Genomic DNA, 26,793 nt, shown 5'->3' with positions numbered 1-26,793 from the left:
TCTTCGCCATACCATCATAACACTGAAGAAGTTTGTTTGTATAATGAGCTAATACATGATCGAATGTATCATATTTTGGTTGTTTGTTCTAGACTGTGTGAGGTCAGATTAAAATATTTTAGGAATATTTCTATATCAAATGAGGAAATATTAGAAATTTTAAATGGTTCTGATTGGCCTCTGTTAGCACAATATTGCAATGCAATAAGTATTCTTGGTTCAGTATTAGTTAAATCACTAATTGAAAAAATAATTTGTATTAACCACTCCTCCGACGGTCTTTGACCATGGCAGTTGTCTACATAATTTTGTGTTCCAAGATATGTATTTTTATTTATATTCTTATTTTAATAAATAAAGGCTATGTAATAAAAAATAATAAAATAAATACTAGAAATTCTATAGAAATGCTTTACACAGTTCCTATCTACTTCATTTATATTTATTTTACATTGTATTAATACTCGCAATACCTTGAGTGCTCACGGTTACCTTCTCTACTTAAAATGACTCAGAAGTAGTATCAGAATCTTATCTGATGAGAGATACTTCAGAGAAAAGATTTATAATTAGCCGAGCACAAATGCCACATGAGCCATGGTTCTTTGATTTCTCTGCATAGAATTGAAGGAGTATCCCTTGGAAATTGAGCTAAGATGAAACCAGAATGCCCATATTTCTTTGTAAATGTTGAATCTAAAAACTTCTGTTTTGTTTTCATGAACCCAAAACTGTTTCGTTCTTAATAATCATTAAGTAAAAGAGATAAAATTCTACAATCTACATGGTTAATGAGTGTTTACCAACACTTCTTCACATTTGCCTAACTCACATGAGTATTCCTGTTCGGACATATGCCTACGATCTGGAGGCTGTTCAGTAGAAACAACCGGCCATCTCTCAGTTGGTAGTTCATCTCGTTTAAGGATCTTCTCCATCTCCTCGTCCAGATCGGCCTCCCCCTCCCGTCCATCACGCTCCGTCTGCAATAAACAAGAATTATTTATTTTAGTAACATAATCAACAAAAACATAAAATTATTAAATGAGATCCTTATAAAATAAAACAATATGGGATTCAGAAACATGTTTAAAAAAAAGAAAACGCATTGGATTTTCTTCTTTAGAACAGTATAGAATAACATACGAGTATGGTCAATTATAGCACTATATAACCTTTTGTTAAGGTAAACATTATTTCCGAGCTTGAAAAATCACGTAAAAAGACTGCTGAATGTTGAAATAAATGCACTTTCATCTGTTTAGCTTAAATAAATTTATAAACATACCCACGCAAAGCCTCGATAGGACATTAAGAGTGGAGTAACATCAGATGAGTAAATGGTTCGAAGACCAGGTCTTAACAAAATATCTGAGCTATCATACAAGTGAACATTAGCATCATAATCATGCTACGCTACTGTTCACATTTATAAACGACATAAGATATAACTACTTTTGGATGCTCACTTCTAAGTGAGAATAGAGTATCAAGATATTATTACAGATCCGAGACCTTAAGCTTGTTTGACATTAAATCACAATGCAATTCTGGAAAAAAGAAAGAAAACAAAACAGCTAAGTTGTTTGTCTTAAAAATTCCCGACAATAAGGCAATTGCCATGGACAATAAAACCTGTAACAAGGTAGTGACAATAATAATCGCAATAATTATCATTGGCCCTAATAACCATAGCAGTCGATGTTCCGGGGGGAAAAAACAGTCATTCAACTGTACTTCGATTAAAGCAGAACAATAAAAATTCGTTAAAAGACGGGGTTACTCATCTCGAACAGTTTACAGTGCCGTTTATAAACTGCAGAAGTTATAGTGCTATGGAATTGGGTAACTAGATACTCAATATGTTCACTGCTTATAAAGTAAACAAAGTATTTTAGAAAAGCAACTAGTTAATGTGAAATAAAAACATTCTCCGAGTTTTACAAGTATGATGATCTAAAACCTTAGGGTGAAAGCATAATAAAAAGATAAAGGAGGGTTTGCCCTATAATTTAAAGAAAATTTGGGAATTTTATCTTTTATAGAAAAAGAGAAAAAAAACTGACAAAGTTGGGTGTTTTTCAACGTTACGCTTTTTCCTGCAGTTTTTGACGATCAACCCTTATACAACTGTCCTACCAGACAGTTTTAATGAAAGCTTTTGAAATGAAATTTGAAGTATGTTCTTTCTCTATCTGTAGAATCATTTCAATCAGTTTTCCTTAATAAAAAAAAGTGCTTCAACTTCACAGATGTTGTTGCTTTATTTACTGTATACCGCCATTTTTAATTAGTAGAAGTGCCCATTGCAGAGTTCTATCACTAAGTGTACGACTACGCTTAAATGAATAAACAATATAACCAAACAATAAAAAGTAAAATGGTAACGCAAAAATTATTAAAAATATTTCTTCCAGTTATATAGGAGTTATAATTCCCTAATTTTGAAGTACCTTGCATCATATTTTTTTCCAAAGCCAAGTTAAAATTAATGAATTTCCTGGAATGCCAGTTGAGCAATATTTGGTCATGGCTGGTCAAATAATAATTTGTCTTAGTCACCTTAAGTATAACCCGTAAGAGTATAAAACGTACATAATATTGCCTAAATTTTGCTATATAATTAGTATGTGTTGGGTTAAATCCAACTTAGCTTTTAATAACCTTGTGTAGCTTTATTAACCAATTAAGTTAAAAAAAAAATAAGGTGTGAACATGACTTTCTCTAAATATTATTACCAAGGATCTAAGTTACAAATTTAATAATGCTCTTATTAAATACTCAGGAAAAACCTGGGAACCATTTTCGAGAACGTTAACTTTTCATTAAGTGAAGGGATACTCCTGGATAAGACATTTCCTTCAAACTCGATTTCAACAATACATTGTACCATCTTATTGGGTACTTGTGTTACAAAAACAGTACTTTAGAGGAAAAACTACCACTTCACTTTTCTAGAAGTTCACCTAATCAAAATTTTCCGAGGAAACTGTTTTAAATGAAGATATAGAGAAATAGCTATAACATCACTACACTAAGTTACAGAAAATCTTAAGATCCATTTTCAAGGAAACTCCAAAATAGTGAAAAATCTGTTTAAATCTTATTTCAGGTCAGCCGATTTCCTTTAAATTTAAACATTTAGTTCAACACAAGATTCTGATTATAATTATTCAGATGGCAAGAACAGAATAATGAAAAAAAAGGGACTTTAAAGAGTAGACTACATAAATACCCTTTCTTACAAAACTACATTTAATCGAATTTTCAATTCTGATTTTGTATTTTTCCTTTTTTTCTAAATCTCTACATCTAAAATCAGCTGACCTAATGTGTATAATGTACGGTTGGCATTAAAGAACAATGTTAGAAACAGAAATTATGGAAATTCCAGCAAAACTAAGAAAGGTTTTGTATTTTTCTCTTTTTTCTAAACCTCTATTTGCGAGAATGTAAAATTTCAACTTTCTGTTTTTTTTTATCGTACTCAGAGAACCTAAAAAAAGAATACCCTGGTGAAATCTGCAAATAACTTCTTCCCTAAGTAGAATACAGAAAGCAAGAAATTAAACAAAATAATAGAATGAAAATGATTTATTAAATTTGTTCGTCACCTAACAATGATGATTTAACAGTGAGCACAAATAAGTAGAACAACTGTATTTCATAAGTTCTGCCCCCATACTATGCAAATATTCACACATACTTATTATCTGACATATAAGGTCTCCACCTCCTTCAATGCTCCTGCTCCTAACACAACTAACCTATCTATACCAACAAAAGATTATATCTCATATTTAACTAACTATAAAAAAAAATTCATTCAACGTCATGCACTTTAATGTGAAGTGCTTCTTGACCCACATTCATGATTATTAGTGCAGATTAATATTCGTGATGCAGAATTATCTAACATACATTTGAAAATTTTTAAACATTCACTTTTAAATTATGTACGAGAGAAGGCTTGCTTTCACAGATTGGTAGAAATACCAAAGCACCAAGAACTTCTTGAAGGCGGCCATCATTTGTGATATCTGGGGGGGGGGGGGGAATTTAATTTTAGGATGCCTGGCAAGTTTACACTAAATTTCTTGAATCAATAAAGTACAAATTTAAAGGAAATTTATTCATCAGAACACCAAGGTTATGAATTACAGAAAGTTTTGTGAGGAGATAAATTTTAGTACAGTACAGATCATCATATAAATTGAATTTTATTTGATGAGTTAGCTGTTAATGATCTCAGATGTTGATGTGACTAAATAATAATTATAAGAATAGTAATGAAGTTTATTTAAATGAACAAAAAATACAAGATACAAGATTTCGTTTTTGAAACCGAACAAAATACTTTAAACGGCATGGTTTGAAACATATATTATCTTCACAATTAGGAAAAGAAATCTATAATTAATAGATTTATATAAATAGAAACATTTTAAATACAGAAATGACTAAGAAAAAGGAGGAAAAGAGAGAAAGTACATTAATTATTTTATTCGCTAAGATTTTTTAGATAATTAATCATCAATGATATTAATGTCCTAGTGGACGGAAACAGAAACTCTGGTATTCATAATAATAATAACAATAATAATAATACAAAGGGAAGGGATTAGCTATGAGGTTAGCATACTGGACTCCCACGCGGAGGTCCCGGGTTCTAATCCAGCTGCTGACCCTTAGATTTTCTCTTTCTAGGAGCTTCTTACAGCTCACTGTCCGGTGATGGACAGTGTTGTCTGTAACGAGAGAACACTGTCCGGAGGCCGGCAGTGCACTGGAAAAAGCTCAGGGCGCCAATAACCTTAGATGTTGACGCGCCTTAAATCATTAAAAAAAAAAAATAATAATAATGTTTAATTTTACCAATAATTTCTCTAGATAACCATTTCTTTTTCTTACATTCAAAAAATGAAATTAATAATCTTCGTATGTGTTTTTACATTCATCCGCATAATATAATCTTCAATTTCAACTTTCTTGTTTCATCGGAATAGAATGTGATACTTACTGTAAAATATCTTCGTTGTTCTGAAGTAATAAGGTGCCACAATTTGTTGACCAGAAAAACTTCTTAAGCCAATATACTTGTTTTTCTTGAAGGAAATTAGATAGGCACCAGTTTTTAAGGGCTATTATAGGGTTATTTTGTTTTTTTGGTATTTCCAATAGGTTTCATACTTTCATCAATCAAACTTGATAAAAAAAAATTGAAGGGAAAATTCGAAAATTTAATGTGAAATGGGTACTTACTTGAAGACAAACTCTTAACGCTAAACTGCAACCTCAGATCATGGATGAAAGTCGAAACAGATCAAACAAATATGTATTTTATTATCTTTTTAATATTAAAAAAAAATAAAACTGCGTGGTATGATAAAATCTTCGGTATTATCCAGCATGGACTATACCACATTTTTAACCAGGGTTATTCAGGCTCTTCTGAAAGCTTAGAAGAGGTTTCAAGGTTTCAGTAGAATGTCTTACTTACTTGAAATTTGGAGCCTACGTACAAATAAAATTGACTATTATCCTTAGAAATATATTTCAGAAGGAGTTAAGGACTGCCTAATTCAGATATCCAAAGACTTAGAATATTTTGTATTGACTGATCTGAAAATCAATATGGTACGGTTGCATGAAGGGTGAAGAAGCTAAAAAAAATGAATGAAAGACTTAGGAAAACTTGTTTGGCCATTCTGACAGCAAAATGGGCTGACAAGATACTTAGTTGTTGATTAAAAAATTTGTTAGGAATTGTCTTAATGCGTTACCCACTTAAAGTCTCGTAATTAAAGATAAGTTTAATTTCATTAACCATTAAAATTTTGCATTGTTGCAAATGTCATCTTGAAGTGGAAATAATAATATAAAAAAACCCCGACAGCTCGTAAAGTATAATTGAATGCGATTTTATCGCGTTAAAGAGCAAACATTAAACGCATATCTCCCTGTAAAAATGGAAACACTTCAACCAGATGATATAAAAGGAAGACAAAGTATGGAACGATTACATCATTGCAGAGTAGGTTGATTAGTTTATGTTGAATGGTGTATAGATGAATAACAATGAGTGATCAAACAAATGGCCACACCTAATCTCAGTTCTTAATAATAATAACTAGGAGTGATAATAATGCTTCCACAACCTATTGAAATTGAAACCTACTTCATAATACTGAAACTATCAATGAATTTATAAAAAAATAAGAAAAGCGTAGGATTTAAAGTCGTAAATTATTTGTTTCTGAGTTGCATTTACTAATAAAAATGCAATTCTGTTAGGACAAGTGTACTAGTCACAACTACATTTTTAGCTCATAGACTAATTGTAACAATGAAAACTTAGGTTAATTCCATCTTTTTCCCAAATACCCCTGAAATAAAAATCCTATAGCGAAAATTATTCATTCAAATAAAAACATTTGCTCTCACCAAATGTTTACTGATAACGTCTCAACAAACCCTTCTCCGGATATGTAAATATCCCTTTACAGCGTTAAAATATCATCTTAAATATATTGCCGAAATTTTGAGTTCCAAATTTCAGTTTTAAATGCAAAAACACGTAAAGGAAGACTCTACATTTTTGGGGAAAGGTGGTGTTTTACAATCACCAGTGCAACATTTCTGAGAGTTAAATTCGATTGAACGATCTTTGAAGAGATTTTTGACTTTTAAATGATGTCTCGAACATGTTTCTGTATTCCTGATATGCTGACAACTCAGATAAAGACGGCTTTGTTTTTGTTTATATTTATTTATTATCAGAAGTGCGTTTTTTCGTTTTAGGTGTAAATATTGTAACGCAAAACAAATAAAAAATTGGAAAAAACTGAAAATCCAGCTGAAGAAATGTTGTTACTTACTTGTACAAAAAAAATTGCCTTGTAATATCAGTTTATTATTAATTTGTTTTTGTGAATCATTTTCTGTTCAGCACAACTAGACAATTGAATTAAATGGCAAAAATACTAGTGAAGTTGATACTTTATTAAATGACATATCAGCAGTAAACACTTACTGTTATCTCTGGCTCAGTTTACTTTTTAAATTCTAACATTGCTATTCCATTTAGTTTTTTCACAGCAGTACTAAAGCAACACTCGGGAAATTACGTTTTTTACTTATTCAAATATTTTAATATTTCTTGAATTGTGGATTGTGTGACAATCTAACAGAATTAATTTAGCTCTTCAGACATTAGCCGCTATAACAAGCTTCCTTTCTTACATTCTGGCCTAATTTACTGACGGCCTATATCGTGTACTTCTTTTCCTCTCTTACCGATTTTAAAGGTTTTACGACCATATCAGATTTACGAACTTTTTTTGGGGGGGAAACTTACTCTTTGGTATCTGCTTAGTTCTTCGTGCGATATCATTGTTCATCCTTGAAAAAAGAGACCACAATCAATCGTCCTTCCACGGTCCCAAGAAGTTACTCACAAAAAAAACAACATAAGATTCACATCCGGCCGAACTAATCCATATAGCACTGATCAATTTTGATTGAGAGGTAATTTTCAGATCACTATAAGTGTTTTATAACTTGAAATAATTAGGTTCGTCAAATTGGTTGTTGGTGTTGACTTGTTTTAGAGCTTATGCAATTTTGTAGGAGGGACGAATTTCTACTCTAATTTCCTATCGGCCAGGTGATAAAAATTTAACTGCTTTTATTTTTGTTCAGTAAATTTGCCAATTGTTCATAGGAAATGTGATATTAAACGATTATTTTGAAAGTCCTGCATTGTACTGAAAAGTGTAAATACTTTAAAGAACAAAATCGTCTTCTGGACCGGAATGCATACAGCGGCTTAAGCATTAGAATAATCGTTTAAGGGAAGAAAGGCAAGCCATTAAAATTGTTTGCTTTGTCAACAATGCTCTTTGTATTTCTTTTTGCTTAGTTTTGTAGATCTTACTAGCAACCTTCAATCACCCCATTTCCACGTCTTGTTACTAGGTGAAATTGCCGTTATCGTTTTAAAATTCATTGAGTTAGTGTTCGCAGATTCAAGAATTTCACTAAAGTGTTTTAACTCTTTGTAATATCTCTACTATGACAAGAAAGAACTCTAGAATTATTCCAGATATTCTTTATTAGCGTTTTATACAATTTTGTATTTCAACTCAACTCAACATACGTTATTTTTATCACATGGCAATTAATACCAGTAACTAGACAACAATATAACACATCTCCCCTCTGAATTTCGCTTGTCATCTCTCATCCCTCAGTCTTTTCTAAATCCCGAACGAGTGACCCCTACTGTCTCTGGCAAATCTCCCTGTTGTGCCACTTCCGCATCTTCTTCTCCTCCGCTCGTTCGTTTGATTTGCCGATGAGGCTCAAAACCATCTGAATCTGCCATTAGTAACTGATCAACGTGCCGCCTCAAAAGCCGATCACCCTCCATTTCCCTATCGCCTAATTTTTCTTCGACTTGTGCTTTACTACAGTGAGCTGAATCGCTGAAGTCGCGGCCATACACTATCTCCCCTATCGAAAACTCCGTGCTGCGATGTCCTTTATAATTTTGGATTTGCTTGTACTGGGATGCTTCTTGTTTGTGTGCTTGCAAAGCATCCCAACGCGTACGAAGCTCTCGTCCGAACATTAATTTTGCCGGGGTTTCTCCCGTAGTGGAATGCTCCGACGTTCTGTAGTGATATAAGGTACCTACTGATAGAAGTCTCTAAGTTTGCCTTTCCTTTGCTTCCAATCATTAGTTTGAAAGATTTTACAGAATTTTCTGCCGCTCCATTGCTGGCAGGGTGATACGGGGTTGATCGTTCGTGCCTTATTCCATTAATCGAGTAAAAATCTTGAAATACCTTTATGGCTTATCTCGTACAAAGAGAAAGTAATATTAAAACTGATCATGAAAGCTTAGAAAATGGAAAGCCTAATTAATACAAACTGCATCACATAATTAATAATTTCAGCCTTGCAATAATTAATAGTAAGTTGTATGAAGTATGCAAATTTATTATCAAGACATTGTTGAGTTCCTTTACCTTTCAAATTGATTTATACACCAGGTTAATTTATTACATTATTTTTGGCGAAGTAAACAATCATAAAAGTAAAAAATAGTTTTATCAAATAATAAAATAATAAATTCTTAATTAATTGAGTTACAGACACAAAATAACTTTTATAAAAATAAAAAATATATTTATTATTACTTTTATAAAAGTTTTATTAAGAACTAGCTGAGATACCCGACGAGTGCAATAGGTTTTGAGTTTCACTTCATAGAAAGAAAAGGAAACTGAATTACCGGTAAAAATATGTAGTTCATACTGCTTTCATTTTCCAACAGCGAGATTACTAAGTTGTCAACAATTCGCTGAAGGACATCCCTTGGCCATAGAACTTACAACGACGTTGGCAAACTAAGAACGATTTTTGTCCCTTAGGTTACAAGTTTGAAAATTACCCAGTCCCAATTGGTGTCTTGAACCCTGAACTAATATTACAAGGAAACAGAGAGTAGTGAAATGTCCACTTTTTCAGAAATCTTGGCGCATTGCGGTGTAGTTGCCTATTAACCCAAACAACCTCCACACTTACACTATGAACTACTAGAGAGGTAGTTCATATATGTACAGGGGTCAGAAGCTATTTAAAATTTAGTAAAATCAATTTTTTTGTAATTAAAATTTATTGATTAAATAGTGAAATCTGCAAAATATTCGTGCAATGCGTAATAAGTACAGCTTTACGCTGTACGTAAATTTAATTTTGCCATTTTCCTACTGTTAGTGTGGAGAAAGGATGTTGCCACCCCTTCAGTGATTTTAAGACATATGGGAGCCTTAAGAATATGGGAGCCTTATTTGGTCTAAAACGGAGCGCATGAAGCAAAACATAAATATATTTGCACTCACTATTACATTAAATTGATTAGTGCAATATAAAAATGCTGTTTTGCTTCACTGTTTTTTAAAACAGAAGAAGTTAACAGATATTAGATTGCGGTTACCACTATAATTAATAAAATCTTCGGTTAGAACCGATATGAGCTTAGAGACAGTACGAGGGTCGTTTGAAAAGTCCGTGCAAAGTCATAGAGATAGCACCACTGGCGCGTATCGAGGTTATGTTTAGTTAGTAGCATCTCTTGGAAGAACATACACTAAGTTTCAGCCAGATCGGTCTATTTCTTTGGCATTCGTTTGAATCGAGGAAGTCGAGTGATTTTCAAAAAATGGACGGAAAAGAATTTCGTGTGTTGATTAAACACTACTTTATGAAAGGCAAAACGCCTCAGGAGACTAAAGAGAAGCTTGATAAACATTATGGTGGCTCTGCACCTTCGATTAGAACAGTTTATAAGTGGTTTCAAAATTTTCGGAGTGGCCATATGGGCACAAGTGACGCTGAACGTTCTGGACGCCCTGTTGAGGTTACTACTCCAGAAATCATTGACAAAGCTATCCGCAAGATGGGTGCCGCGATTGCTCACGCTTGACCAAAAACGAAATCGTGTGAAGTGTTGCAAGGACGGTTTGCAGCTGTTCCAGAAGAATCCGCAGGACTTTAAGCGTCGTTTCGTCACTGTGGATGAAACATGGATACATCACTACACTTCTGAGACCAAGGGGGAATCTGCGCCAAAAAAGGCGAAGACCGTTCCTTCGGCCGGAAAGATTATGGCGACTGTCTTTTGGGATTCGCAAGGAATAGTCCTCATCGACTATCTGGAAAAGGGTAAAACTATTACAGGTGCGTATTATTCATCGTTATTGGACCGTTTGAAAACCGAGCTGCAAGAAAAACGCCCACGATTGGCCCACAAAAAAGTCCTTTTCCATCACGACAACGCACCAGCTCACACCTCAGCAGTTGCGGTCGCAAAATTAATGGAAATAGGACTCGTTTCACATCACCCCTATTCTCCAGACTTGGCTCCCTCGGACTACTATTTGTTCCCCAATATGAAGAAATGGCTGGCGGGAAAAAGATTTTATTCAAACGAGGAGGTGATTGCAGAAGCGAATGGCTATTTTTCAGACTTGGACAAATCCTATTATTCGGAAGGGATCAACAAACTAAAGCAGCGTTGGACGAAGTGTATAAGCCTAAAAGGAGACTATGTTGAAAAATAAAAAAGGTTAACCCCCAAAAATTAAGTAGTTTTTATTTTTGCACGGACTTTTCAAACGACCCTCGTACATTTTAATGAGCTTCCAAATTAGCATATAAAATTTAGTAAATACATGATTAAAGCATTCACCATCTTGCCATGAAGGTTTTATTCCAACGGCAAAAGGTGTTTGCACTCTGTGATCTCATAAACTCGGCCAAGGAAATTTACGTTCATAACAATTATATCATATTGAACCAATCAATTTGTTACTTGGTTATGGTTTTTCGGTTTATGAGTGTTAAAGCCATAAGTATAATTTACATTCTAATGATAATTAGCTCTGAGCTTATATTATTTGTAATAATTAAGTTTTACACCAATTTATTTAATGAGATACTGCGCCCATGTACGTATTTAATATTTTCTCAAAATCAAAAGAAATTATGCAGATAAATAAACAAAATAACTTATTCATTACGTTTTACAGTTGTAACAACAATAATAATAAATAAATCAAATTATGTGATGCGGTTTGCTTAATGTTCAAAACGAAATATACGAGAATCAAAATACTTTTGATTTGTTGAATTCATTGTCCAATAAATGAAGTATACGAGGGTCGTTTGAAAAGTCCGTGCAAAAATAAAAACTACTTAATTTTTGGGGGTTAACCTTTTTTATTTTTCAACATAGTCTCCTTTTAGGCTTATACACTTCGTCCAACGCTGCTTTAGTTTGTTGATCCCTTCCGAATAATAGGATTTGTCCAAGTCTGAAAAATAGCCATTCGCTTCTGCAATCACCTCCTCGTTTGAATAAAATCTTTTTCCCGCCAGCCATTTCTTCATATTGGGGAACAAATAGTAGTCCGAGGGAGCCAAGTCTGGAGAATAGGGGGGATGTGAAACGAGTTGGAACCCTATTTCCATTAATTTTGCGACCACAACTGCTGAGGTGTGAGCTGGTGCGTTGTCGTGATGGAAAAGGACTTTTTTGTGGGTCAATCGTGGGCGTTTTTCTTGCAGCTCGGTTTTCAAACGGTCCAATAACGATGAATAATATGCACCTGTAATAGTTTTACCCTTTTCCAGATAGTCGATGAGGATTATTCCTTGCGAATCCCAAAAGACAGTCGCCATAATCTTTCCGGCCGAAGGAACGGTCTTCGCCTTTTTTGGCGCAGATTCCCCCTTGGTAACCCATTGTTTAGATTGTTATTTGGTCTCAGGAGTGTAGTGATGTATCCATGTTTCATCCACAGTGACGAAACGACGTTTAAAGTCCTGCGGATTCTTCTGGAACAGCTGCAAACCATCCTTGCAACACTTCACACGATTTCGTTTTTGGTCAAGCGTGAGCAATCGCGGCACCCATCTTGCGGATAGCTTTGTCATGTCCAAATGTTGATGCAAAATATTATGTACCCGTTCATTCGAGATGCCCACAGCACTAGCAATCTCACGCACCTTCACTCTTCTGTCATCCATCACCATATCATGGATTTTATCAATGATTTCTGGAGTAGTAACCTCAACAGGGCGTCCAGAACGTTCAGCGTCACTTGTGCCCATATGGCCACTCCGAAGATTTTGAAACCAGTTATAAACTGTTCTAATCGAAGGTGCAGAGTCACCATAATGTTTATCAAGCTTCTCTTTAGTCTCCTCAGGCGTTTTGCCTTTCATAAAGTAGTGTTTAATCAACACACGAAATTCTTTTTCGTCCATTTTTTGAAAATCACTCGACTTCCTCGATTCAAACGAATGCCAAACACAAAGAAATAGACCGATCTGGCTGAAACTTGGTGTGTGTTCTTCCAAGAGATGCTACTAACTAAACATAACGTCGATACGCGCCAGTGGTGCTATCTCTCTGACTTTGCTCGGACTTTTCAAACGACCCTCGTATATGGAACCTAGTTTTGAGTACCTTATAAGCATCTTTTCCTTTTTATTGTTCATTCAAAATATCGTCTGATAAAGTTGGATGCATTCAATATAAGAATCCAAAACTAAAAAATTAAATAATAAAATTATATGCAAGATTGTATTGCACTTAGATATGTGTTGGCTATCTGATTCCTCGACGGAAATTACGCAACAAAAGAACTATCCTAGACCACAATCCTTAGATTTTTTTGTTTCAGAAAGAGCACTTAACTGATTTTATTTTCAAATATTTTGAGTATTAATTTATTATAAATTATAAGACGTTTTTCATAAAGATAATATAATTGATTTGATAGTTCCTTACAAAAAAAATAAAAATTAAAAGATAAAGGTAAAATATAGTTATTAGGATACAGATGAAACTGTAAGTGCAGTTTAATTAGGCAAGATTACATTATTAAAATAAAAGTTAGTAATAATTTAAAAACTTATTAAAAATTTAACTTAAGCTAAAAAAAATACGAGATTAAAAAATAATATCACACTTTCGGAAATTAGTCACTAGGATCACAAAAAGATCTGTAGTTTCAAGAGAGTAAACCGCTACTTCCAATTTTAGCATCTTCAATACATCGATAATCTAGTTCCGACCTCATTCCATTTCCTCCAACTAAGTCTCATTTAGATTCTAGCGGAGTATCCTAATTGCCAAGTAATTGAACATCTCCTCAAGAACATTCAGGTTCAAACCAAAAAGTGTGCTGACATAAGTTATGTCTAAACTCAAATGAACTGCTTAAACAATTATAAAGATCTCGAAAAAACGGTTCTGAACAGTTGCATTTTCGCGTCTAAACAATATTTTATCCTTTCGGATTTTGGTTTTACATTTCAATATCATAAATACAGAACTTTTGAGGGGAAATCAATTTTAAATTTTTCAATCCTGAGATTCTCTGAAATGAAAACGTTTCCACCAATAGTTATGGATCTTCTTAGTATGCAATTAGTATATCAAGTTTTATTAAAAAGACTGAAAAAGTCAATTTGGTAAAGCGGTCCAGTCTTTTTGCAACTCTTAGTTATTATTGTATAAACAGTGTTTAAAATTAGAACTTTTACTTAAGTTATTTACTTAAGTTCGAGAAGTTTTGCTAAGGAAAATGATATTATGCATTTGTGCCCGAGTTTCGATAATTTTGTTATCTTTTTCAAGGTTTAAACAAATTGTTTAGTTGAGTGCGCAATTATGGTATACAAATGACAATACAGTGGAGTCTCGGTTATCCGACAACCTTTTATCCGTCTATTCCAATTAACCGTCACTTTCCTCAGTATTTAAAAATTTAAAAAAAACCAAAAAATTATGTCGCAGACATTGTATTCATTAATTTTAATACACAATAGAATGAATTGAATAATGAAAGATACCTGACCTTTAAGGCTTAAGCGTATGAACGTATAAAATATGTACACCAGTTAATACAAAGTTTTATACACGTTAAACAAAAGAATCTGGAAATTTTCCTGTTTTTTCCAATTATCCGTCTATTCGACTATCCGTCACGTGTCCGGTCCCGGTCATGACGGATAACCGAGACTCCACTATATTTATTTCTGTAATGAGTATGTGTGACAAACTTAACAAATCCAAAAATATAATTTTACATCAGAAGATAAATAAGAACCAAATATTTTTACTAAATGTTAAGAGCATCTTTAATAATTTAGATAGTTATTACCTAAAATAGAGTGAAATTTTAGAATCTCTAAAATAGTTTCAAAACAAATTGAGACACGCTTACTGTTTAGAGTTGGTTACCAGGTAATGAAATCAGGTGGGTCATTTTAAAATTCAGAAAAATTTGAAAGATAATCGTTCAGTAAAGTTGGAAGGTTAAAAAACACTGGACTAAGTCTATTAAGAATTCATAATTCTTAGTTTCTTATTTAACATTGAGATTAATCTAAGATTTAAGATTCTAATTTATTACACTCGGAATAACTTAAGAGTAAATAACTCGGAATTTAGACAGTAAATTAGATTTATTTTATTTTATTTTTTCATAGAATGATACACAGGTAGAACCCGCTTGAAACTGGCCATTCTTAAATAGATAGTTCTACGTCTAATTTTGGTGAAAAAGTCATTATTTCATGATCCATTCTCAAACATTTTCGAGAAAACTACCATTTTATAATTTTTCACTATTTCCGATTTTTCCCCCCATTAACATCTCGAAACTCCAAATTTAATATGATCAAATTAACTAGACATTCCTGAATGTTATTTTAAGACCCTTTAGAATTACAACAACTTCCTTAGACATAATGTTTCCCAGGAATATAACTCTCTTTACCATTCAGCTTACAATGGTAAATAGTTACCAAAATAATGGGATAGTTCAAACAGTGTTGTTTGCATAAAAATAAACGAACAGAAAGTTGTCTTTAATTTAGAATAAAAGAGAGAAAAAAAGATGTCTAATTAAATACAAATGTTCTTAAACAAACTTGTATTTAACTGAACTGAGACGGCAATGGCTGACATACTGAACCTGTAGAATAAATAGAGATTTTTTTTCTACCGAGAGAAAAGATAACTGTAAGTGCATGTCTCTTTTTTACTCTTTCATAATAATTTTGCAAAATGTTCTCACATTTTGTCTCGGAAAAATACAAGACGTCTATGAACAAATGATATTTTTAAAAGAAAATCTGAGTGATTTCCAGTTTCACCTCACTTGAAGTGGAAATGTACAAAATCTTTAACTTCAATCCAATATTTGTACTACGTATTAATACTGCCAAAATTTTGAGTATGATTCTTGCTAATCCTTTTTTTTGGACTGATCGTGTATAAATTCGAGACCGGAATTCAATGGAGCATCTATCTATTTATAAGACATAATAAGCAATTTTTATCGGACAGAACCTCGCAAGATGGTAATTGCAAAGACTCGTGCTGTTTACTATGCAACGATCTAACATCTGAATAGAATACTAAACATTGCAGTGCCCTGAATAGCTGCATGACATTTATTTATCACATAACGAAAGATGCACAAATTACTCCTCTATGTTTATCTCTTTGTTGATTAAACTGAAAAAAATAGGAAAGAGTGTTTGTTGGGCATTATGTTCTACTTTCTTAACAAGGTCACTTGTTTATAAATCTAAAGTTAAAACGCGATTGACAAGAATTCCTTGCTACAAAGTTTAAAGAGCTTTCAGGGGTGAAAGAATACAGAAAAAGTAATACTATAAGTAAATATGAGGACATAACAGTTAATAATTATTAAGAAAAAAAGTTTTAAGTATTATTTGAATGAAGTAATCGAATAATCAAACAGCAAGGGTCTTATATGCAGGACCCTAACAAGGTATCTCCTTATTTACAAATCGGCACCAATAACCTCTACGGTAGATCCACCCCTTTGAGTAGCATTTTAAATTTCATAATCCAAATCATTTTACCAATCTTAATTCTTCATCTTACACTCCAAAACGTTTAGCTTTCAGCGCTCTAAATGAGCCTAAAAAAGAAGTAAACCGAACTATTCGACGTAAACACTCTAAAAAAAAACCACACACTGTCCAGCCGTATCTAATTTGTTGCAACTCGGTTAAGTTCAAGGGCAACAACAAACTGGTTTTTCAACAAGTTACTCTGTTTTCTCGCATATTATACTTTAAATTTTAAGCATAAATCAAACAGTAACAAAATAACAGTGAGAAAAAAATTGAATATACAATATAAAACTTATTTTATTATTAAAATTGTGTTAAAAATTAAATTTCATAATTTTAAATGTTTTCAAAGAAAAAAACAAATATTTTGAAAGTTTTCCCACGTTCAGAAAGAGATAATTATTTCAGTTCCATTGTTTAATTTCAATTAGATGTCTATTAGTTAATTAGGCGATTGTTCGGCCAGTTGTGGACTCAACGTTAATAATTATAATTAGAAATAACTTCCCGATAGATTAGGAGTAAAAGTAAAGTAAGTAATGGTTATTTATTTAACAAGTGTGAAAGTAGTACTTTTCCTCACGCGAGGCAGGATTTGCACGCACGAGCGAGCGAAGCGAGGCGAGTGCAAGTGCAAATTGCCGAGTGTGAGGAAAATACTTGACACTCGAGTTAAATATTATATTTTTTCTGCAACCATTAGATTTATTAACTAAAAAAATTAAAAATTTCATTTTTACAGTCTACAAAAAGTAATTTATTTATTATAAATATTTATTGTTATATTACAATTATTTACATTACTTACGTATTTACATTACTTATTACATTTTCTGCTGTTTCTTTTATTGATGGAGGAGTGTTTTCTAAACAGGAATCACAAGAATCCATTTTAAATTTCTATAAGGTAACACTATAACCTTTTTAACTGTTATAATTAAAAATATCTAATTATTTATTAAAGTATTATTTTTATTTCTATATTCCTTTCAATTTTTATTTTATTTTTTTTAATTATTTAGATAAAATAAATTTAAATAAGCTTATTAAAGTTTTACAGAAAATATTTAATAACAAAACTTCTTATATCAAGGAAGCACAATAAAGTTTTTCCACACACTAGTGCGGAAAGTGACACTAATGGGAATTTTTCCCCACTAGTGTGAGAAGTTGGGCATAACACAGCTGATTTTAATTGAGTAATGAGAACTTCCCTACATGGTTGCAGAAAAAGTAAAGTAATCGCCTATTTTTTCAGGCGGGGCTTAACGTCCAACTAACAATTAGGTGTCGTGGACAGAGGCGACTAGCGAACATACTTTACTGTAAATTTCTTTTATTAACCATTAAATAAAATCCAAGGCCTAAGACCCGGGAATCGAACCCAGTACCACAATACATATTAGCTTCAAAGATCTCGCCTCTAACCACTCGGCTACCGTGGCGCCTTAGATTAGGAGTATGGCTTTATACTTTAATATTTAAATTATTTAAAAAGCCAGACTATTAATAAATAATATTTAATAATTTAATGTAAAGATAAAGATTGAAGATCAATTAACTGTCAAAGATAGGAAATTAATTTGCTAAAAGATAAAGGCGTAGTATTGCGCATTTCACATCAGCAAATTTGCAAAATTTTTCTTAACTTCAAGGAAAGTGAAAATGATCTGTGTGAAATCACTGTAATGAAGCGATACATTTAAAGATTCAATCTAACTGAAGTTTTAATTGTTGAATTGTCTTAAAAACTTGAAAAAAGTTATTGATTTTGGTTTACCTTTATCTGCTGAGGCACGCATATTTATAATCTTTTTCTCTGGTTTCCCTTTTCTATTCATCATCAGAGATTCGTCATTCGGTTTTGTGCAGGAACTTTTACTTGACTTCCATATGTTTTTGTCTCACATTATACTAACTGACCGCCGTATTAGTACAAGTTATATAGGTAAGATATTTAGTGAATGGAGCCAGCAGTAAATGACTGAAACACACTGAAGTTAGCCTCTGACAAAGAGTGGAAATCCAAAATAAATCAGAAATATGCGAGTTTCGACGCACTAAGTAACGATATAATCTAGCAATGCAAATCCAACCAAATTTTCCTACTAATCAATAATCTTATTTTATTTCAATCTTCCGAAAAATATGCAATGTTTTGCAGGTTGAATACTTTCTTGTAGAGCGACAATTTTACAAGAAATACGTGAGTACGCCATTTTTTAGTAGATGGACCCCCGTTTGAAACAAATGAGTGTTTCTAACAAAAAGAAAAGCAAAACAGGAAAAATAATTTTGAAGCCTTTTAAAATAAAAGCTATCATCCTTGTCAAGTTGGGCACCATCTTCGGCATGCGCTATGTTCGTTCCATAAAGAACGAGTAATCTAACCATCCAGCTCTTTCTAAGGGCCTAACTATGCTTCGGCTAGTTTAGCCAATCACTTCGCTTTTGACCTGAACATTTTTCTACATCTCATCTCTTAGGCCTGGACCGTTGATTCATTACTACTTTACAAGATTCGTGCTCATAGGAATTCCTAAGGGTTGGTACAAATATGGATTTAGTTACAACAATTTCTGTTTGTTTGTGACCAGAATCTCCTTATTAGAGGAATCACTTATTTTGTTTTTTTTATAAGGATTTGTCCTCAACCTTAAGGTTTCCTCAGACCAATTTCCCTTCACACATGTACCAACAATGTAGTGCACTGCAGGAACCATAGCTACCCTATTCAATCTATACTATTTTCTCCAGTGCACTCTATCCATCGCGTCTTGCTCGCACACCCCTCGTCCAGCCATTAGCTCTTCGATACCATTTTGCCACCTGTTCCTAGGAACAGATAGGCCTAGGCCTGCCTCTTTTCCGCGTACCTGGCCGGCTCCATTGCATCACAGTCTTCGGCATTCTACCTTCTACCTCAACACGTGGCCGAACCATATGAGTTTCCTTTTTTCCATTTCTTCCGTCAGGAATCACTTATATTAGCGTTATATCGGCGTGAATTCGCAACAGATACAATTCTTTTAGCGTTGATGAGCGCACAAGCTGTTTACTCTTCGGGAATGAACACCTTTCCAATCCTCTTTACGTTTGTTTTTGGCTGATTAGTAATATTTTGATCTTCGTAAGCTCTTCTGAAGAAACCTAGAGGTACGCTTTATAGTAAATGATTTAACTGCTAAATATCTGAAAAATTAAATTTATCTCCCTACTTTGAACAACCTCTTGAGTGTCAATAGACCTCCTTTTATTGGTATAAATAAAAATAAAAATAAATAAATAAACCTAAATAAGGCTCTAATGCATTATCACTTGAAATATGTACACTAAACACTCGAATCATGGTGCCATTAATAAAGCAACATTAATATTTGTAATTTTTTATCAAATTTTACTGAAGAGCTAATTTTTATTATTCAAATTTGAGCAACATTGTACTTAAAAAAAAAAAAAAAAAAATTAAGATAAAAAGAACGTAAGTAGATTTTTGGAAATATTCAAATGGCTTTTTATTTCAGTTAAATATTATCAAAATAAACAAAAACAGTCCTCTGCTGCTGTTAATTAAGATATACAATATGAATGAAAACAACATCGTTTAAAAACATCAGTTTAATTGGTGAGATGAGATAACGTATTATTTATTTTTTGGGGTTTCAATTAGTGATAGAATTGATTACGCTCCCCTTTCTATTTGGCCTTAACCCATTAACAGGTAGATGAAAGTACGGACTCGATACATATTGACAGAATGGTTGTAAAAAAAAAAAAAAAAAAAAAAAAAAAAAATATGCATGCAAATATTTACATTTTTTTGTTTTACTCTACGGCGGCACGATTCATCATTCAGTTCTCAGAAATTACAATTCATTCAATTTACTCTAGTTAACTACCAAATGGAGCTACCAACAACACAAAAATAAACACTTTAAATGCTTCAAAAGAGCCGCGGAGTGGCTCAGTTCTCAGAAATTAATTATTCGTAGATACTTGACAATGGACTTTGCTAGGTCTTTTTTTTAAGGTACAAGATACATTACAATGTAATGTTGGCATGAGTATCCCTACAAGTACGAATGAATAATGGAACTATTGTACCGTCTAACTCAGTAAATGTATGATAAACTAAGTCCCTAAGGAGGATAAGGAGTATTCAGCATAGAAAGTATCGATAAAAATAAGGCGCTGCAGGTATTTTTCAAGTGTGATGAACTGATATAGCTCAGAGTTCGGCTCTTCGGAGAAGAAAAATGCATGCCCTCTATATTATCCCTCAGGCTCCTAAACTGTAAACTGGTAGGTGTTACACAGATCCTCTGGGTAACGGAACCGACTACAAAATAATCTAATCTAATTTATTTGGCTAATATTGAATGCAGTGAATTTAAATTATTTGTTTGAGTGGATAATAAAATGCAACAAAAGGAGTTAGCCTTTTTTTTTTAGCATAGTCTTGTTCTTGCAGATCTCTAATTAGTACTTTTTCAATTTGGCTTTTTGCAATTGTCGTATTTGAGTATTTACCACACACAAATCAACCAATTGGGATGTTTTTGTTTTTTGAATTTGTGGTTACTCAAAATTTGGACATGTAGAGGTCATTTTACAAAATGAAGCTACCCGGAAATCCTCAAGAACGGTCACGATGTTCCCCGTGATAAGTATACTTAAATTGCTCTGAAGTACGTCCTAAGGGAGGATTTAGTTCTGATAAAGTTTCCTCAATTTTGAAGACATTTTCTAGACTCTTCTAAGTTTTTACAGGTGTAGTGGATGGGGTCGAAAGAACATACTCTACTACGTATAAACGTTTTTTCTATCAAATGAAAAGTAGCTACACGTGGGATTCACTACGAGATAACCACAACATTAAAAGTTGCAGAACCTAAAATTAACCAAAAAACGGCGAGTTATTATTTTTGTGGGCAGAGCTTACAAAAAACTAATATTACAGCAGCTTGAGAGAGATAATCTAGCGTCAGCGAAATAAAGCACTAATGTAATTTGAGTAAAGCATTTACTAGTTAAACTAAATTCTGAACGGTAGCGATGTAATTGATAATTTAACAAAATTATAATGTATCTATATCACGGTTCGCCTAGAACGATTTTAATTGAAAAGTTCACCAACATTAAAAAATTTTTTTTCTCATTATTTGGGTCAAAACTAACCAAAATCCACTGAAAACCAAATCGGTTTACGTTGCGGATTTTTTTTTTTTAAATTTTTAGGTCAAAAAACTGCTTTTTTTTGCATTGTTAAGCTTAATAAGGAAAAACAATACAATTTTTTGCAAAACCAATGCATGCATTTTGAAGCTGAGGGAATTTCCGACAGATTGATGTATTTTATAAATGATAAAAATGAAATTTCGACATTCAAAATCAATAAAAAAGAAATTTTTGAGCAAACTAAGGCAAAAACAAGGTGTTTCTCGCATTTCAAAGCTTACTTAACAAATAAATCATCGTTTTTTTGTGGAAGGGAATTGGACTTTTCAAAAATGAGAAAAATTCCTGCAAAATACAATATTTATACACTGGGAAAAGGGAAATTTTCCAAGTCAAATTCATTTAATGAAACTTTTTGAATTAAAAGAGCCCAAATAATTTTTTATCGCATTGCAGGGCTTAGTAATCCAAAAAAAATTAAAGTTTTTGCTATTGGAGACATTGTGATTGACATCAGAGGTTGTAAAGAACTTACTCAATTATTTTTAAGTTTTTTTAGTCAACATTTTTTACTTTATTTGAATAAAGATAGATATTCATAGAAATTAAATTTTCACAAAAAAGACATTTATGTATATGTACATAAATATAAAAATTTAAAGTAATTATAAACTTAAAGTAATTTAAATTTTATTTTTTAACAAAAATCTCAATAATTTTATCGTGAACAACGATAGTACAATACTTTGATGTCATATATTATGATATAAATTATTTTGTCAACAAAAGAAATTACAAATGATTACAATTGTAAACAACAATAGAACGAAGAAGTCTTTCACCATACTTTGGTATTTCCATGCCGTATGGTACTTTTACTTTCCTATGAGTTTAATAAAGTATTAAAAAAAAAAAAAAAAAGTAATCATTTGTCTTTTAATCCAAAATGTTTCATTAAATGAATTTGACTTGGAAAATTTCCCTTTTCCCAGTGTATAAATATTGTATTTTGCAGGAATTTTTCTCATTTTTGAAAAGTCCCATTCCCTTCCACAAAAAAACGATGATTTATTTGTTAAGTAAGCTTTGAAATGCGAGAAACGCCTTGTTTTTGCCTTAGTTTGCTCAAAAATTTCTTTTTTATTGATTTTGAATGTCGAAATTTCATTTTTATCATTTATAAAATACATCAATCTGTCGGAAATTCCCTCAGCTTCAAAATGCATGCATTGGTTTTGCAAAAAATTGTATTGTTTTTCCTTATTAAGCTTAACAATGCAAAAAAAGCCGTTTTTTGATCTAAAAAATTAAAAAAAAAAAAATCCGCAACGTAAACCGATTTGGTTTTCAGTGGATTTTGGTTAGTTTTGACCCAAATAATAAGGAGAAAATTTTTTTTTTAATGTTGGTGAACTTTTCAATTAAAATCGTTCTAGGCGAACCGTGATATATAACACACGTTTAAATAAGCATTTCGCCTATAGTCTACCAGAAGACGCTGCTCCTGTTGTCTAATATTCTTGAAGTATTATCGTATATTAGCTTACAAGTACTTGATTCAAACAACTGACATACTGAATTAGAAAAAACACATTTCGTTATTTGAAGATGCCTTTAATTTCCTTAGTATTGTATCCATGGTATCTTTGGAGAAATGGAATAATATCTCAAGAATTCCGTAACAAATATAGGATAGTCTCAGGTGAAGATAATATAAAGCAGAATCAGCGTCCTGTAGCTTCAGAAAAAGACGGTAGTTCGAGGAGAAGAGTAATTCCAAGAAAAAATATCATCCAGGATCGGTGGGGTCAGTGCGAATGACTCATTGTGGTATTTGTAATAATGAAACTGTAGATTTACTTGCTAAGGAGGCCAGTAGTTCTGTTGAGTACTTAGCGATCCCTCTTCCACCATCAGATTTAAAGGGCTGGGTAAAAAGAAAAATCATGGAAAAATGGCAATTTTACAAAACCATGGTACCACAGGTTAACCATAAAGCATGGTTTAAAGATGGTTATTTTGGCAAAAGAATTGTTACCATAATGAATAGAATGCGAGCAAACCATGGTATTTGTAGGTCATATTTGTTTAGGATAGGTAAATTAAACTCTCCTCTGAGTAGGAGATGTAATGAGACGGAGGATTTTGAACACATAGTTATGGTTTGCCCTAACTACAAAATAAGAAAGGGAAAAGTTTTTTAACGAAATCTCAAGATATTGCCCTGTTCCCCTCTGTTTTAAGGAGATAATATTTTCAAACAACACCTATGTGTATTCTTCTTTGGTAGAATTTATTAAGAATTACAATATTTAAAAACCTACCAGCCAGATATTGCTAAAAACAAATACAAGTTGTTGATTGGTTAATAGTGTAAACACTGATACCATTAAAAAAAAAAAAAATGACTAGATAGCACCGAAAGATATTTGAACTGAAAAGTTCGTTTTATTATTAGTCTGAAAGGCATCTATTAGGGGGTAGGCGATGATCTTCTAAAGTTCAAACTTCTTAGACAATATCTTAACTGGAGTTTAAGCGTGAATGAGTGTAGAGTGATGAGCGATGGACATTCTATTGGCAGGCTATAATTTAGATGTGTTAGGAGGAAAGGGCGAGCAAATAAACAATAAACTTTAGAATATTTTAAAGGCACGTAAACAGTCCCAGAAGTGAGGTTCGATCACATAACAGTTCGGCAAAAACTTTAAAAGAGGTAAATGAAATTTAATTTTGATAAGCAGGCTATTTAAGGCGGAAAACATCTATTTTATAACTCCAACTTCGTTCTAATAGAGTCTTTATTTTCAAATAATCTGTAATATGTATAAGTTTTAATAATCGTAGGAATTAAAGTTTATAATTTATTTGAAATAATTATTTTATAAATTATATAGATATTCCATTTTATGCCATAATCCTAAACTGGTCATGCGATTAAATCCAAACTATTTACACACTCAGCTGCACTCAATTTAAGCTGAAGAATAACTCTCCTTTTTAAACGAAAAAGATTACTCCTTCATCAAGACATTGCAAAAGGCAAAGCCGCGCCTGCCACAATAAAGGCTATAAATTTTCAGCTTCTACCTCACTTTCCACGTTATAACACAGCATGGCCTGATTAACATGTTTTCTGCACCTTTTAGGAGTTACTAATTTAAATATAAGGGGAAATAGAAACGAGAGAAGTAATAGTTAATATGAGCATGGAATTATTAGTGGGAAAGCTCTAGTTTGAGCCCGCGTATATTCATCGTTAAGGAGAAATTATGTTCTTCCCCTAACTAAACATAATCAGGTAGTTAGAATCAAGTCTAGTGAAAAAATAGACGATTTTTTATCTTAACTTATTAATAACTTTTTTTACTTTGTCTTCTCCAGAATGACTGGAGTCTTAAGCGCTTAAAATCGGAAGGATATCGTAGACTCACGGATGGGTTCAAGTTTTAGTGGATGATGATTTAAATTGATTGAAAAGTAAACTTGAGGAACAGGTAAAGTTAAACAAACCATTTTTGTAACATCAATCATCAAGGTGAAAAATGCAAAGTTTTTTTTGTTACTTCCAGCCTATTGTAAGTAAGAAACAAATTGATGGCTTTAGTGAGAAGATCAGTAAATGTACATCTATCAGTGCCTCAATTTATAACTTTTATTTTCCTGTATAAATTTAGAAAAACCAATAAACGAAACATTTTAAATTTAAAAAAAAAGAAAGTCTCTAACCAATGAAGGCAGCCGAGGATAGTAGGGTACTGATTGAGTTCGTCGGTACATGCCATGGCGAGCCAGATAGTTATGATTCATCCTGAGTACACTGACACAATACGGAACAACGCTAAGGAGTGTCCACTCTCAGACTTGGCACCGTTCTAAATGTAATCTCATAACATACCACCTGAGTTCTATAATCAGAGTAACTACCTTATCACTACACTTGCATCCCTACCTCCTTTATATTTTATTATCGTAGTTAAATATAGACTGCAACTTAATTCATTAAAAAAAAATAAAAATAATTCCTTTAATAAGAGGCTATCTAAGCAAACGTAGATTAGTTGAAATTATGTAGCAACTTTTATTCATATTTTATGACTAACCTCATTAATCTAATTTAATGAAGGCATTACATAACGGGACGTTTAAATCTCAGACATTCTCTGAAAAGTAATTTATTCAGAGGTAATCATCAGATTTGTTACAATATCTCCCTAGATAGAAGAGTTCTCTTTCCTCTTCATTTTTAATGATCAGTATTGCAAGTACATATTTATCTGATTTTCTATTGTTCTTTTTTGTTTGATTCCTTCTCACCTTGAGATCTGTTGGTTAGCTGCTAATTATTTGACATGCTTTCAGACAAATCGTTCAGTAACAGGAAAATACCCTGTCAATAATCAAAAATTTAGATTTTTGTTCGTCCTAAGTATAATTTTTAGTTGTAATAATTTATATATATATATATATATATCCTTTTATTGAAATATTGAGAGTAGCGTAGTTGAAGACAAGTTTGCAGCTAAAGGGTTCGGATGAAGTGAGAGTTTTGGATGAAAATTTTTATATCGGATTTTGGCAAGTTCGGAGATGAGTGGAATTTGGAGATCTGTATGGATTGTGAGGCTGCTAACATAGTTAATAAAAATTAAATTGATTCATTTATATTCCAAGTCTGAGATAATAATTTTTTCATTAATCTATGTTTAAATATATAACAATCTAATTGAAAAAAAAAAACAGAGATTCTGTACAAAGAGGACTCCTTCACCAAATTAAAAATCAATCCCAAATCCAACGAGCCCATTATATTTCACCTCTTTTTAACTTTTCTTTATAAATTCCTATTTTTGGTGTTAGCGAACCCATTTCACCAATTCACTGAATTCTACAAGCAATTACTGAGATGCAAATAAAACAAAATAGGTGACGATTTGGTTTCAACTACCTCTTAGTAGGAAAAAAAAATATATTTTTGAGTTCAGTATACAAAATTTTTCAGAAGGATTTGAAGAATTTTGCTTCACTGAATCTGAAAAGTAAACAATGGGAATTTGAAGCTGGAATGGACACATCAGCGACAAGGTGTCATTTAAAGACACTAAAAATTGAGAGTATTTTATTTTCTTCCTAATCTAAGATGT

The 26,793-nt window shown here is 32.4% G+C and overlaps 1 protein-coding gene across 11 annotated transcripts in view; it reads right to left on the bottom strand.

Annotated features, from left to right (window-relative positions):
• Positions 1 to 26,793, bottom strand: part of Ae2 (anion exchange protein Ae2) — a 123,810-nt gene that overhangs the window by 26,787 nt on the left and 70,230 nt on the right. For 10 of the 11 annotated variants that reach the window (XM_074119425.1, XM_074119427.1, XM_074119421.1 and 7 more), the window contains one exon: positions 833 to 983. In XM_074119425.1, the coding sequence (XP_073975526.1) occupies positions 833 to 983 (151 nt within the window). Of the gene's footprint in view, positions 1 to 832; positions 984 to 25,378; positions 25,537 to 26,793 lie in introns of those variants that run through there. The other variant, XM_074119423.1, reaches the window with a different exon arrangement.

Source organism: Rhodnius prolixus, unplaced genomic scaffold, assembly GCF_049639745.1.
Source record: "Rhodnius prolixus isolate KJV_2025 unplaced genomic scaffold, Rpr scaffold_2, whole genome shotgun sequence".
Taxonomy (NCBI): Eukaryota; Metazoa; Arthropoda; class Insecta; order Hemiptera; family Reduviidae; genus Rhodnius; species Rhodnius prolixus.
The sequence above is the reverse complement of the archived record's forward strand: the minus strand, read 5'-3'. Positions and strand labels throughout refer to the sequence as shown.